The sequence below is a fragment of the Vipera berus genome, assembly GCF_964194415.1.
Source record: "Vipera berus genome assembly, chromosome: 1".
Taxonomy (NCBI): Eukaryota; Metazoa; Chordata; class Lepidosauria; order Squamata; family Viperidae; genus Vipera; species Vipera berus.
In genome coordinates, this window is record NC_138202.1 from 339,058,545 (window position 1) to 339,074,147 (window position 15,603).

The 15,603-nt window shown below is 42.6% G+C and overlaps 2 protein-coding genes across 2 annotated transcripts in view; one reads left to right on the top strand and one right to left on the bottom strand.

Annotated features, from left to right (window-relative positions):
• The window catches only part of FSIP2 (fibrous sheath interacting protein 2), a gene marked incomplete at its 5' end in the record, with an annotated part of 67,381 nt that extends 55,930 nt beyond the window's left edge, over window positions 1-11,451 (top strand). The window contains 6 exons of the mRNA XM_081313074.1: window positions 923-1,078; window positions 2,291-2,391; window positions 7,214-7,242; window positions 7,960-8,015; window positions 10,738-10,801; window positions 11,256-11,451. Of these exons, the coding sequence (XP_081169200.1) occupies window positions 923-1,078; window positions 2,291-2,391; window positions 7,214-7,242; window positions 7,960-8,015; window positions 10,738-10,801; window positions 11,256-11,440 (591 nt within the window). The 3' untranslated portion in view covers window positions 11,441-11,451. The remainder of the gene's footprint in view (window positions 1-922; window positions 1,079-2,290; window positions 2,392-7,213; window positions 7,243-7,959; window positions 8,016-10,737; window positions 10,802-11,255) is intronic.
• A 2,828-nt stretch (window positions 11,452-14,279) lies between these two features.
• Window positions 14,280-15,603, bottom strand: part of LOC308659467 (maestro heat-like repeat-containing protein family member 2A) — a gene marked incomplete at its 5' end in the record, with an annotated part of 41,288 nt that continues 39,964 nt past the window's right edge. The window contains one exon of the mRNA XM_081313084.1: window positions 14,280-14,488. Within this exon, the coding sequence (XP_081169210.1) occupies window positions 14,289-14,488 (200 nt within the window). The 3' untranslated portion in view covers window positions 14,280-14,288. The remainder of the gene's footprint in view (window positions 14,489-15,603) is intronic.

Genomic DNA, 15,603 nt, shown 5'->3' on the forward strand with positions numbered 1-15,603 from the left:
ACATGGTTGTTAAGTGAATCTGGTTTCCCCATTGACTTTGCTTGTCAGAAGATTGCAAAAAGGGATCACATGACCCCAGGACAATGCAACCGTCATAAATATGAGTCAGTTGCGAAGCATCTGACCTCTCCCACCGCCTCTAAAAATTGCTTAAAATCTCAAATCTCATGCAAGATCATCAATATCTTGAAACTGTTACACAGGTAGTCCTCACTTATCGACCACAATTGGGCCCCAAATTTTGGTTGTAAGTTGTTGCAATTGTTAAGCAGTTGTTAATATGTGACCTGATTTGGTTTTACAACTGTTTTTATGACAATTGTAAATTGTCCTTGAATAATTAAATTTACATCATTGCAAATTGCAGTAATGTGACCAGGGATTGCTATAACTGGTTATAAGTGTGAGCTGGTTGCCAAGTGCACAAAATGCAATCATGTAACTGTGGGCTACGTACAGCAGTCATAACTTTGAAAATGGGTAGTAAATAACAGTTTTGGAGCCTCTTGTAACTTTGAACGGTTGTTAAGTGAATGCTTGTTAAATGAGGATTACCTGTATTTTCCTATGAATATCATATGCCTGACCTCTGTTCTAGAAAAATCCTTTTGAGGAATCAGAAATTTTAATATGGTGTTTACAAGAAAACTCTGAGCCCCTTAGACAATAGCACATTTATCGGGTAACGAGCTTCTACAGACCTTTTGGTGCATAATGTGCTATTTTCAGTCAGAAATATTTTAGATACAAAGGGCACAGCCATTCAGCTGAACAAAAGCACCCACATGCACCCACAGCAAGAAAGAAGGAATTTTTTTTTAAAAAATAATCATCCTCGTACTGCATTCTCCATGGAAATGATGATCTGTGGTCCAAGTGGGCCCAAGGGATTTGAGATCCGTCTCTTCTCATTCTAATGCAGCAGACTCTGCGCGACTCTGTGGAAACAAAGCCATCCCTCTGGAAAAGGTTCAGCTCGATGAGTGCTGGATCCAGCATTGGTGGAGTTTTGGTCCCCAAAGATAAGAAATCTGAATCTCCTCTTTCATCCCCATCTCTGACAAAGCGTTTACCTGAGGTAAGGCAAAAGAAGACTTTCTCTGACTCAAATGATCTTTCTCTCCATTGTTGTTTTTTTGAAGAAAAACTAAATGAGTTCCATCTTTGCTTGCTTAGTTTAAAATATGCCCTATTCAGTTCCCCTTCTTTTTAAAGCATTGTTTCAGGGACGTTCCCTTCCCAGGCCACTGGGAATGTGATGTGGTGGCAGGCTTCGCAGTCATTGTGACCTTTAAAAATGACCCTAATGGGAATGTGAGCTCATGATAGCCTCACCTTTACTGGCAAAGTCATAAGGGCAGAGAGAAGCTAAGAGGAATTTGCCACAGGGGATGAGGCCATGCGAAGATGAGGGAAGTGGGTTCACTTAAGGGAAAAACAACAGCCCCAAAATGAAAACTGGAAGGAGACCAAAAAAAGAGGAGCTCAAAGTTGTAGCTTGGAGATTGGCTATGATGGTGGGTGTTATGTATATAGGGCACAGGTCTGCAACCTGTGGCTCCGGAGCCGCATGCGGCTCCTGGTCCTCTGCCATGTGCAGTCCAAAAAACAAAAAAAAAGCAGGACTAAAAAAGTTCAATCAATTCAAATATGCAGGGTGCATATCTCGCCTTGGCTCTACTCTTCAGTCAAACCCTGTTCTGCGCATGTGCGCATGTACGCGCATGTGCACATATTTTTTGCGGCTTCCAGTTTTTCCTTTTGTGAGGGAACCGGTTCCAAGTGGCTCTTTCACTGTTTGAGGTTGTTGACCCCTGATATAGGGGATGTTACACAGACATAAGCCACTGACACCACCAGGTGGCAGGGTGCCCTGTCAGGATTGGCAGGGTAGCCTTTGGCAGGAAATCCAGATAATGGGATTGGTTCCAGAGTATACCTGGCTAGGTATATAAGTGGGGCAGTTGCCCCTTTGTTTGCCAGTCTGTGCTACATCAATAAAGAGTTGTTATGCTGAACTCTGATGTCCTGAGTCATCCATCTTGGCCATGCGGTCCGGAGCCCACTATTTAACGGTGAGCATTTGTCCATGCAGTCTCCAGGGGTCAAGCCCAGCAGTGGCACAGAACTAATAAACTAACCCACTGAATGTAGTTTTGGGAGAAATGGCTTCATGCATTTAAAAGTGTTTTTTTTAATGTTTCTGCTTTCCAAATGAAGCGCTGGCTGGAGTGTTAAGAACCCTGAGGTCCTAACTGTAATGTTCTTTCTCTTCCCACTCCCCTTCCAGGCTGTTGCCTCTTCCACTGCTGCTCCTGTTATTGAAAGAGGCCAGAGCACCACTTCCAAGACCTTGCAGTCTAATGTGCATTCTGCAGAGGCTACCAAGAGGTAAGGATTTGGGGACTGGTTAGGCCTATAAAGTGATTCAGAAGATTACTTTCCTAACGCAGTTTTTAAAGGAAGACCTTTAGAGGAAGTCCTGAGTTCTAGGCTCCATAAGACAGGCAGTGACAGGGAGACAGGTTTTCTTTGCGATGACAGCCATCACTCTGAACAGTTCACAGGCATGCACATATGCACGCTATATTCAATGTGTGAGGGGCACATACTTACGATTTTTTTCCCTTCGGACCCAATCTATTTCAAACGTTATTTTACTGAATGTTTTAATCATTACAGTTATTGAATGCTGCCAATTCACACAGCCTCCTTGTCTTGATACAAAGACCCCACTAGCCATTTCCTGCGCACAAGCCAACTGCCTGTGTCTCAGTGTCCTCCTGCAGCTGAGACAGTCTGAACATACTGTTATGTACTGGGTTTGTTGCTTAATGACGAAGATGAGGCGAGTGGGTTCAGCAAAGATCATTGTTTATTGCTTGCAGGATCTGAACTGAGAAACAGGGCTGCAAATGCAGCAATTTATACCTTGGCCTCTAGGCGGTGGCCAATAGGTTTAAAGCAACCTATTGTCGCCCTAGAGGCAACCAATAGCAGCGCTGGAGACGGGTTGTCTGAGGAGCTGGGAGCCGTTAGCCAGCTTCCCTGCTCAAGCAACCTTCCAGCAATTACCCACGTGGTGTTCCCTTAACAAAGCAAGCCCAATACATTACACCCCTCCCCCCTAGAATGAACAAACATTATAGCAACAGAAGAAAAGTAATTACAGCAATACAAGTTTACAAAAGGTATAACAATAGTGTGAGTTAACACGTTTCCCTCCTAGCTAATACAGGTGATTCTTAGCTAGCAGCACAATAAAGGTACATACAACGTTATAGCTTCATTATTCCAGGACAAAATCTTGTAGATAAGCAGGAGGTTTGCAAACCCTTGTGGAATGCCTGGGGGACGCAGGCACTTCTTGGCCTACCAGCTTTCCTGCCGGGCTGGGTAGACCAGTGTCTCTCAGTTCAAGTGATTCAGGTTGGCTCGGCAATCTCTGGCTGGCCCTTCCAGGTTGGCCCACCCCAGAGTCAGTTTGTTCTGCAGAGTTAGCACAGCGGCTGTAGTACTCAGGTTGGCTTTCTCTGTCAGGGGACCCATGTTGCACTTCTGGGCTTTCCTCCCCTACGGCCATCTCCTAGTTGCTCTGGCTGTTTGGGCACTCAGAGTCTATGCATGGACTGGACTGGCTGCCAGTTTGTGGCCCGAGGCAAGGACCTGTGACGAAGTCCTTGCTTTGTGGCTGTTCTGGAAAACGTTTCCTATGCGTATGAGAGAGGGCCTGACGTTTAGTGATTTTTCCTGGCACCCACAAGTTCCCATGCCTGTAGTTCCTGGCCCACACCCCATCACCCACTTGCAACCCCCTTGGGGGTTTTGGGTGAGAGGCCTCTGCTGCCACCCGGTCTGGGTGCAACCTGTCCAGTTTCATGATTAGTCGCCTCCCCCAGCTCAGCTCCGCTGGGTTTTTCCCTGTAGCCATGCAAGGCGTGGAATGTTGGCAAAGCAAAAAGTCGGCCAGTCTGTGGTGCCAGTCCCCAGTCACTATACGCCTCACTGACTCTTTTGTGGTGTGAACCATACGTTCAGCTTGACCATTAGTAGATGGGTGAAACAGGGCCGATGTCACATGCCTAATGAGGTTTGCTCTCAGGAACGCCTGAAATTGTGCCACAGTAAATTGGCCCCCGTTATCGGACACTACAATGTCCGGCAGCCTGTGCATGGCAAAGAGTTTCCTAAGCACCTGGATGGTCCTAGCAGTAGTCATGTTTACAATTGGTATAACTTCTAGCCATTTAGAGTGGCTGTCGACCACTATAAGAAAGAGCTGTCCCTGAAAGGGCCCAGCGAAGATCATTGTTTATTGCTTGCAGGATCTGAACTGAGAAACAGGGCTGCAAATGCAGTAATTTATACCCTGGTCTCTAGGTGGCAGCCAATAGGTTTAAAGCAACCTATTGTCGCCCTAGAAGCAACCAATAGCGGCACTGGAGATGGGTTGTCTGAGGAGCTGGGAGCCGTTAGCCAGCTTCCCTGCTCAAGCAACCTTCCAGCAATTACCCACATGGTACATTGCACATACATTATTCCATGTTTTGGAAATGGGTTTTTCCCCCTGACACTGCACCTGAGGATGTGATTTATGGGTAGTCCTCGACTTACAACCATTCATTTAGTGACTGAACAGTTACTACTACAGTTACAACGGCACTTGGAAAAAATATTTATGAAGGTCCTTGCACTTGCAGCCTTGCAGCATCCCCACAGCCAGGTGATCAAAATTCAGGTGCTTGGCAATGGCAAGTATTTGCAGCAGTTGCCGTGTGCTGGGATTATGTGATCGCCATTTGCGACTTTCGCAGTCAACCTCTGAGTAGTCATGAGGGAAGTCAGATTTGCTTAATGACCACTTCACTTAATAACTGCAGTGATTTGCTTAATAACCAGGGGGGGAAAACAATCATAAAATCTAGCATGTCTCAATAAGTGCCTTGCTTAACAAGACCAGAAATTCTGTTCTCAGTTGTGGCTATAAATTGAGGACTACCTGTACAGGAGATATAAAGCACATTGATGTGGCTGCAGCTGGTTCTGCTGGTTTCTTGTGGGATCTGTAATGGTATTTGGGGAAGACAAGGGGATGGTCAGATAACAGACAGCATAGCCCACCTCTGTACAGTAGGTAAGGCAAGAGGCTCAGAAGAGACCCTCCTTAGTTTCTCAGGTTGTAAAGGAGATTAGGTCTGTGTGTGTGCAAGAGAATTGTATTTTCAGACTTGCAAGATTTTGTCAATGTAGCTTTACAATAAAGTAGAATTAGTTCTCCTAGTTGTGTGGAGACTAACAGGATCACACCTTTCAATTTTGCTGTTACCTCTTCAATCTATTTTTGGCTGCAAAGGTATTCAAAACCTTTTGCATCTTTTTTTATTTTGATTAAACTGGTTAATTGACCGGTAAACCTGAAGAGTGCAAAGCCTTAAAATTGTTTAGTCCTGTCAGCCCTTCCAAGTAAATCAGACAGGGAACATGATCAGATGAGCTAATTCTACTTTGTTGTAAGACTACTTTAACAGAATCTTGCAAATCTGAAAGTACAAATCTCCTATTGTCACTTTTAACAGCCTGATCAATTAGGGCAGGTCTTTTCTAAGCTTCTTCTTCTGACTGTTAAGCAACTGCAGGTTCCTCTCCCTTTTACCTCATCATTCCCTAGGCAGGCCCTCTTTCCCTTATTCCTTAAGGTCATTCCCATATATCATTGCAAGCCCATACTTCACACGTACTTGAACGTGCTTAGTACCAAGATATAGTTTGGTATGATTTCTGGTTAGGTCCCAGGTGGGGATTGGGGAGAAATGGCACAAGGCTCATCCTGGTTTTGGGAGTATAGGAGGACTAGACTGCTGCCAAACTAAGCTACCGGTGGAAGAGGAATATGAGATATGAGAATTAAGAGAAATGAGCTCTGCTGATGCAGTGGTTAGAATGCTGAATTGCAGGCTGCCCACAGCCTGGAGTTTGATCCTGACGGGGATCAAGGTTGGCTCGGCTTTCCACCCTTCCCAGGTGGATAAAATTAGGACTTAGATTGTTGGGGACAATATGCTGACATTGTAAACCACCCAGAAAGTTCTGTAAAGCACTATGGGGCAGTATATAAGTCTAGGTGCTATTGCTATAACCAGGCCTTTCAGGGGCTTCACAGAGAAGGCAAACAAGGGGCTTAAACACTGGTTTAGCTTTCAGTTTACAGTGATCCTCTCCTCTGTGCTTTACAGAGTCTGTTTTGCCCTTTTTAATGTATTAAAAGTGCCGCGGGTATGATTAATCACTTTATACTTCACACTATTATAAAACAAAAAGCCAACATTTTAATTTTAGCAGATAAATAAGTAAATTACGTGTAGATTGAAATACAGGTAGCCCTCGACTTATGACCACAATTGAGCCCAAAATTTTGGTTGCTATGTGAGACAGTTAAGTGAATTCTGCCCCATTTTATGACCTTTCTTGCCACAGTTGTTAAGTGAATCACTGCAGTCATTAACTTAGGGACACGGTTGTCAAGTGAATTGGGCTTGCAAAAGGGGAACACATGACCCTGGGACACTGCAACTATCATAAATATAAGCCAGTTGCCGAGCATCTGATCACATGACCATGAGGATGCTGCAATGGTTGTTAGTGTGAAAAATGGTCTTGTTACATTTTTCAGTGATGTTGTAAGTTCAAACGGTCACTGAATGAACTGTTGTAAGTTGAGAACTACCTGTGATTTGTTTTATTAGTCCTAAATCTCCAGCTTCACTGGATGATTCCAGGTTCTGGAATTACAAATAAAAGGAGAAAAACTTGGGTGCATCTGCTTTGTGCAGACATTGAATACTTCAGTATGCTTTAATGAGCACTTCAAACTAGCTTGCTAGTGCTTTTGAACAACACAAGTGGAGAAAGCAGAAAGACCTTTAAAAAGCTGCAGATCATTATCTGGTTCTTGTAACCTTCCACCATGTGGAAGGGAACTGTGGTAAAATCGCTAAATGCAATCGTAACATTTACAAAAACGAGAGGCAGAAAGGTAAATTTCTGTAAAGCTGTTCAGACAACTGCCTTAATAGATGGTCCACATAGAAAATAACTTTATCTTCCCTGAGGCCTGAATTGAGAAGGGAGTGCCTCCAGGCAATTGAAAATATGGGGTGGCTGGAGAGGAACAGTGACATTTTTATTATTTCATATTATTTTGCTTGTTTTTCAGTGATGAAAAAGATACATCAATTGAAGAAGGTAACTATCATAACTGATTTGAAAGTTAAGTGCTATCTGTGTGTGCCAATGCTGTGTGCTATTTTTTGTCATCTTTAAATAGGGGTGGGCAACATGTGGTCTCAAAGTTACAGAAAGCCTAAAAGGTACCTTTTTGTGGTGTTATAGATTCTTCCAGCTGTGCCATCAAATTTTAGTAATATAATTGCTCAAACGTGATGGCATGTTTTCCCCATGTTCAGAGATGAAAAGTGATCAGAAATTGTCATGTAAATATTAAGAGACACATAAAACAATTAGCAATTCTCACCCGCAGTGCTTTTTTTGTAAAAGAAAAAGGTGCCGGAACTCACACATGTTATACAACCCACCTTGCCTACCCTACAAGGTTCCATCCAAAAAAGGTGCCGGAACTCCGTTCTGAGCATTCTATGAGGAAAAAAGCCACCCCCAACAGAGAAAAACAGAATATCCTCAGATATTTCATAGTCCTGCTTTATTTGTATTATCATCCACTCATCCAGGTACCTCCAGAATACTAAGTGTGTCTATCCCAGCCACCAAAATTTTGCTCATCTTTGCCTTAGTTGCAAAGTTCATATGAACACTTCCATACTAAAAGAGCCTTCAGGCAAGTGAGGACTACAGGGTCCATGCTCTGTGAGCGGAGGAACATTGAACTCCTTAAAAACAGTGGACTTAAATGCTAACTGGGGCCTCTTTGCAATTTTGTTCCAGCTGTTGTTGGCGTGCATCTTTCCCGGGATACAGAAGAGACAACAGCTCCCTTTGAGGTAAAGTGTTCTTAATGTACATAAAAGTATCTGTCAAGTTTCCGATGTATGGGCTTTTCAAGTGACTGTGAGGCATTGTTTACCTTCAAAGTCCTTTATTTAGCCTACGGTAATACACCGGCAATGCTTGTTCGAAGGAAGGAAGCTGGAATCTGAAATCTTCGCCCCTTGCACAATATATTAAAACACAATTCTCCACCTTTCTAAATTTGTCATTAATCATATTCTCCAATTAATTTAAAGAATCAGTTTCCCTTCTGTTAGAAAACCCACCAAGTTCTTATCTTCTTTAATTTCAGATGGCCTTGAAGGTACAATCCTCCTCTTTCCCCCTCCCAATCTCTTAAAGCAATACACAAGTTTAACATATGAAATGGCTACTTCTTCATCTCTTGTCAAGCAATAACATTCGATGTTAGCAGCGTTGACAGTATCCTTGTCTGTGGAGAAAGAGTTCCTTTTTTACCTTTCTCTTAGAAAAAAAATCCTCTGGTTTTAGAACTTTGTAAAAATGGAGCTTGGTAAAGGCATTAGAAGGGGCATATGCTTCTAACTCCATCTCTGGTACTGAGTAAAAATCAGGAGTTCAGTACCACTTTTTCTGACTAAGACTTTTATTAAAAGTCATAAACTTTCATAAGGAGCATGGTGGCTTACGTGATTAGGATACTGGGTTGGAGGTTAGCAAGCCCACGTTCGAGACCCAAGTGCTGTTGTGGGGCAGTGTCAGGCCTGCCCCTGCTAAGTCCCTAGGAAAGAAAGAACCTTGACTCTGTTGAATTGAAGGGATAGGTTCTTTTACTAAGGATTACTGGTTGCCGCAAAAGCAAGGCTAGAACTAAAATTCTCATGTAAAGGGTTACAAAGTTTTCCCTTCTCCCCAGGCCCAGCCCTCCCCCCTTGACCAGTGCTTCTTTGCCCAATGGCATGTTGCATATGTGTTTTTGGAACCGCTGGGATATTTGGTGCCATTTGGCAGAGTTCGCATTCCTTTCCCAGCTCTGCAGCCTTGAAGACTGGAACAGGCCGGCTCCTCACACCTCTGGCTTCCATCAAGCTTGTCAACCTGGAGTGCCTCAGAAGTGCCTCAAGTGTGATGTGATAAGCTTTCATGAGCTATGCAAAAGCGTTTGACTTTTAATAAAAGAAAAGGTGCTACCCGATTAATATGGCTGTCCTAGAAAGGCTATTAATGGAAAATCCTGGGCATTTGAGGGCCAGTTTGGTGTAGTGGTTAAGGCACCAGGCGAGAAGCCAGGAGACTGAGTTTTAGTCTTGCCTTAAGCATAAAAGCCACCTGGGTGCCTTTGGGCCAGTCACTCACACTCTCAGCCCAACCCACCTCACAGGATTGTTGTTGTAGGGAAAATAGAAGGAGGAGGAATGATTAATGTGTGTGTTCACCACCTTGAGTTATGTATAAAAATAATAAAGGTAGGATACAGATTAGATGAGAGAGAGGGGGGGATGCAAGATGAGAGATAGTAGCTGAGGGCAAAGAAGATGCCATGTGCTTCTTGGTGCAACCGATTTTTCATTGATGACTCTTTATCAATTTATAGGCTCCATTACATCAGAGAACGTAAGGGTTTTTCCAGTGCTCACCCCTTATCATTTATGTGTTTATATTAAAGCCAAAATATCCTAGAGATTTGGATGCCTGGCATCTGTTAACTGTTCAATATCTTCTGCTTCTTGATGTTTGCCTGCTTGGTTGCAAGATATGCTTGTTATTCACAGTTTACCTGGGTCACATGGATGATGTGATGAAAGATTTTCTTTTTCAGGTGCCTTGTCACTGTGTCTGATGATGATTTGGGCTGAGAGGGAATGACCGGGACAAGGTCACCCCACTGGCTTCTGTGTCTAAGGGAAGACTAGAACCTGGGTGCCCTTACTCCAGCACTTAAATCATCATTCTACATTGGAACTTGATTGGCTATTCTCCATCCTCTCAAATGCTGTCTCTAATTAATCCTGCCAATATTGTGAAGGCTCATAAAATACCTTTCCTTGTAATCACCAAACATAGGAACTGATAAGCTGAATTCACATAACGTACTTAATAGGTCTATTGAAGACCATTCCCCTGTGGGCTCAGTATTATGCAACCCCAGCCTGTATTGGGGTTAATAGTTAAATGCACAGGGATGGGTCATTTAAATATTTAAATTAAATAACATTTTGTTAATGTAGCCCCTTCCGTGACTCTCAAAGCCAAAGAAGGTAAATAACCCTCCACCTTCGTTCTAAAGGTTGGTATGTAGTAAATTTTATTAAATTTTGAGTAAAGCCCGCAAAATGGGTTAATTCATCAATGTGTTTTACATGTTGTAAGTGCAGCCATGGTTACTGAATTACGTTGTGTGTGTTTTTTGAATGATAAACTACGTACACCACTAGGATTCATGGATCAAACCTAGGCAGAAACTAGCCATCCATATTTTAATCAATTGGATGAATCTAGATTCTATAGAGCTACTGCCCATGTGGGCAGACAGTATTTGATCTAGGACTATCAGATATGGACTACAAAAATCCAAATGACCAATGAAAATGGCAGTATGGTAGGTTTTATTTTGTTTTGTTGCCATCTAATGGCAGTTCAAGGATATGCAGCCAAATTCTGATCAATTTAGTCCCTGGCCTGGACCAAGAATCTGAATACATTTAAAATAGAAGTGATGTGTTCTTATTTTCTCATATTTTTCTGCTTCTGCAGATTACCTCTGTCTATCAGGACAAAAGTTTCCATGCCCCAGACTCTGCATCACAAACTCAGACAGGTATGTGGTGAGCTTCCAGGAACCTTTGCTTTTTTAAATTCTAGTCGAAGTCAAAGGGGAGTAGAGCCTCTGAGCTCGGAATAACCACCAGACATTCTCCTGGTGCTTACTTTAGTACGTTTTATGGTATATTGATTAAAAAACATTGGATTCCAAATAACTGGCAAGGGAAAGGCTACTCAGTATTGAAAAGGATCATTTTGTGCTTCTGAAATGCACTTAAAAGTCACTGCTAATTCTGCTGAGTTACACTTACTCTTCATTTAGCAGATACCTTGTTTAGCAATCATTCGCAAAAAAGTAATTAAAAAAAAATCTTACTACTGCAGACTTTTTCTTAATCTGGAGGAATACTAAACTCCTTGAAATAACAACTTTCCTAGTCTCTTTATATGCCCCAGTGATATATTAAGGCATGCAAACCCATGACAAGAGCTCTTTTTTCATTCCACAGAAGAGGATGGAAAGGTCATTGCAATTACTGGCCCTGAGGGAAGCGTACCACCCCGCCAACGATCTTCTGTGTTTGAGAAGGTCTCCACTGCTCTTTCAAAAGTTTTCTCTCGAACGTCAGCCAGCAACCTGACCCAATCTGCAACAGTTCAAGAGAAAGCCCCAGGGGACAAGGACCCCCAATAAAATGTTTTCTTTATATAGTTGAAAGAATAAATATTTTCATCAGAAAGAGGGACCTTTGCTTTATGCTTATAAAGTAAGAGGTCCTTCAGGCAGTCCTCTTACTGTATTTGTAGAATAATCTACATAAGTAAAATGGGGTGTCTATCCTGGATCCTGTCATCAAGTATGTAGTCCACTATTTGCTCATCTTCCAATATTTTCCCATACCACAGAAAGTCTGTAACCCAATATTCATTATCATTGGAAATTTCATAATGTTCCTTTCTTCCTGAAAGGCAGTTCATCAATAGTGCCCAAGACATTTGTTAATCTAAATGTACATTTGTATTAGCCCTCTTTCTTAAATAATAAGGGTGCACGCAAGAGTTTTTATTTAAACCATGCAACAACCAGCTCTTCACTCTCAAAGTGCCTGAGCTGACCAAAAGAAAGCAGTACAGTGACTATGGTGGTTTCACTGAATGGGAGTGACAGTAGTAGCAGCAGCAGCAGCCTCCATGCATGGCAGGCTGCCCAAAACCAAGATGCAACACTAGGTTTTCCAACTGCAACTATTGAACAAGATCTGCAGGAAGACATTGTGTTGGTTGCCACAACAATAGGGATTGTGTGGATATCTCAGATGTGCCAAGTCTTGCCTTTTCTTCTCCACTAGCATGAAGAAACCGTGAAGTACCCAGCAATGCAGTAGAATCAATGTGTGCACCATCTCCAACCAGATAAACTTTTCAGAAAAATCTTTGGTTTGTACAAACTAGAGCAAACCAGCTAGATAATACCATGTGCGGGAATCCAGCTTGTAAACTACTGTACTATTAAGCATAATAGGTTTTGCAGGATCCAACCTGACTTGGTCACCAGGACTAGAGGTTTGTTCTTTCAAGCTTTTGGACTTGTGCTGGGGCCCATCCTCAGAGAACTTCTCAAACTCCCACACATCCTGGACATTCAGAAATTCCCTGAGGATGGGCCCCAGCACAAGTCCAAAAGCTTGAAAGAACAAACCTCTAGTCCCGGTGACCAACTCAGATTGGATCCTGCAATATTATATCTGCCTTCGTTCAAAGTAGGCTTTGTCACCTAGGGCATGGAAGATTGGCGTATAGCAGCATTCTTTATTAGTACCATAGCTTCCCGGAGAATTTTATTTTTTACAGTAGATAGCTCTGTAAGTGGCAAGCAGCACCGAAGATAAACAAATCCCCCCTTCTGCTAAAGGTCAGTTTGATTGCCTAAGTTCTCTATCATTCTGAGTTCAATCATCTCCCTACTTGAAATAATAAAACTTCTACCACACTAATGTTTATTCGAAATTCTCCTTAGAGTTCAGCAACAACTTCACTGGTAATATGTCAGGTAAAATTTTTCCTCATTTCTGTACCTAATGGTTGTGATCCTATATTGCAGTGTCTCTTCAGTGAACTTGAATCACCCAGGAATTATCTTCAATGGTCTTAGTTTACTTCAGGACTTACATATCATCAGCAGTCTGAAAACACCCAAATACAGTACCACTTGGTCTGGAAGCATCTTCCGACAGCAACTTCCATCCTACTAACTCCTTGACCCATTCCAGTTTCTTCCCCACTCTCATCTGAGAAATTCTTTACATAGAGCAATAGCACTTAGATTGATATACTGCTCCACAGTGCTTTTACAGCACTCTGTGAGCGGTTTACAATGTCAGCATATTGCCCCCAATAATCTGGGTCCTCATTATACTGACCTCAAAAGGATAGAAGGCTGAATCAACCTCGAGCCCCATCAGGACCAAACTCTAGGCTGTGGGCAACGTTAGCCTGCAATACTGTATCCTAACCACTACACAACCAGGCTCATAAGTGAAAATCTTATCTATTTCATTCTCAACTGTTTCCCAGGAGAGTTTATCATGTAAGAGAATTTCAAGGCTCTCTTACCTGCTCCAATCTGTCATAGGGTTCAGCAGTAGTCAGCTCTAATGTCTACATATTCTCAGATGCAATGGAGGAAGAATTCAAGATTGCTCAACAATCTTTAAGCATCTTGCAAGGCAGCAAGGACACTGGTAGGTCAACTAATATGCCGGCTGGTGGCCCCCAGGGGGAGAGCATTCTCAGTGGGTGCGCCAACCCTCTGGAACTGCCTGCCTACCGAAATACGGATGGCCCCCGACCTTCGCACCTTCCGGCGCGACTTAAAAACCTACCTGTTCCAGCAGTCCGGCCTGGCCTGATAGCTCTTGGGGTTTCATTTGTTTTTTACTATTGTTTAACTGTATACCTACCTTGCTCTGTACACCGCCCCGAGTCCCTCGGGAGAAGGGCGGTATATAAAAACAAACAAACAAAAATAAATAAATAAATAAATAAATAAATAAATAATATGTCAATGTTTGCTACCTACCGAAATGTATTTTATATTACTTTAGGAAAGCTTAGATAATAGTGTAAGCTGTATGGAAATACTCAAATATTGCAGTGTTGAGTGAGTAACTTTGAACATATCACAGGAACTTGCTGCAAGCTATTTTTCCATTTGTTGCTTCTCCTCTTCAGCAGCTCAGCTAATTCCTTCCCTCACAAGAATGGTCTGAACTTTCTAGATCAGTGATCTCTGCCTGGGACACCAGATCCTCTCTCCACCCCCCTCCACCCCCACCCCCCCAATAAAGACAACCAGAAAAAGGCACAGAGATCTCAGTGAATCCCTTCCACAAACCCCACTCATTTCCTTGATTGCTGCTTCTCAAGTTTGAAGGGTAAATAGCCAAGAGACCAAAGGATGCTTCTTTGGAAAATACACACCACCACTCACACAAACTATGAAAGAGGCTATATTTCCATTTCTTTTCCGATGGTTCTTGTCTTTAAGCTGGCCTAGGCCTTGCAGCTCCCAGGGTTCTTTTGGGCTGCCTCCTGAAGAACCACCCCAAAAGCACAGCTCTCCTTTGGTGTCCAGAGGCCAACCTCGTCTGGCTCTCCTGCCATTTCTGCTGGATAGTGTGAGTGGCTTCTAAGGCTGCACTGATCACAGTGGTGCTGGGATCACGACTCGCGGAGTGTAGAGCTGTGAAGGGTGAGATGAGAAGCACTGAGACAGGTTAGCTAAAACTAACTGGCTGCCATGTTTCTGGGTCCTCCTTCCTACCATCTGGAGAAAAGTCTTTTGTGCATAAGCTATTTATGCATCCCTTGCAACTTTAGCCTGAAATTCATATTTAATCAGACTCCCTTTCAGTTAAAGGTTATTTTGGTTTTTTGTTAGTCAGCTATGTCAGGTCATGGTAGAATTCTGGGGTAAATTAATTCCACGGCTTGGGTTTGTACCACACATGAGGTTAGACTAAGGATCAACTGGATAATTTATGGTTCGGTAGATTGTGCAAACCAAGCCATATCTTTGTGGACTGTGTGAACCAAACCATAGCGTTAAGCCATTTTGCAGCAACAATATTAGCTTCAGCACTGCATGTTACAGTATATGAACATGGCAATTTATTAATCCAGGTGTAGAGCTTATATTGTGTGAACCCAACGTGTTAGGAAAAGTTAGGTTTCACTGCATTGTGCACATCTTCCCATCTTCCCATTGTGCACATCTTGAAAACAGTGATTTCAAGAAACAAGGACCAAGATTTTTGATGGGAAACTTGAATAATAATTCCAATCCCAGTGATGGTATATCACACATGGCCATGGATTTTATCCATATTGTAATGATCTATTTGATCTCTCTTTTACTGTTTTGTGCTTGGTTTTCCATCAGGCTCCCTCTCTTAGAACAACATATGGCTTATGAGACCCTTCTAAAAATGCTAATAGATTTTAGCATGAATGTGACGGAAGGGGAAAATGGTTAAATGCATGGAGTGGGATTATTAAAATACTGTTAATATTTAAATCAAATACATCTTTGGTAATGTTGTCTCTAACAGGACCTTCAACGAACCATTATAACCTGTGTCTGGAATATAGTTCTGCATGGATGGAAACAAGTCAAGGAGAGAAGCAACCTAGAACTAAGGAGAAACTTCCTAACAGAACAATTAACCAGTGGAACAACCTGCTTCCAGAAGCTGTGAAAGCTCCAACACTGGAAGTTTTTAAGAAGAGACTGGACAGCCATTTGTCTGAAATGGTATAAGGTTTCCTGCCTGAGCAGGGGGTGGACTAGACGACCTC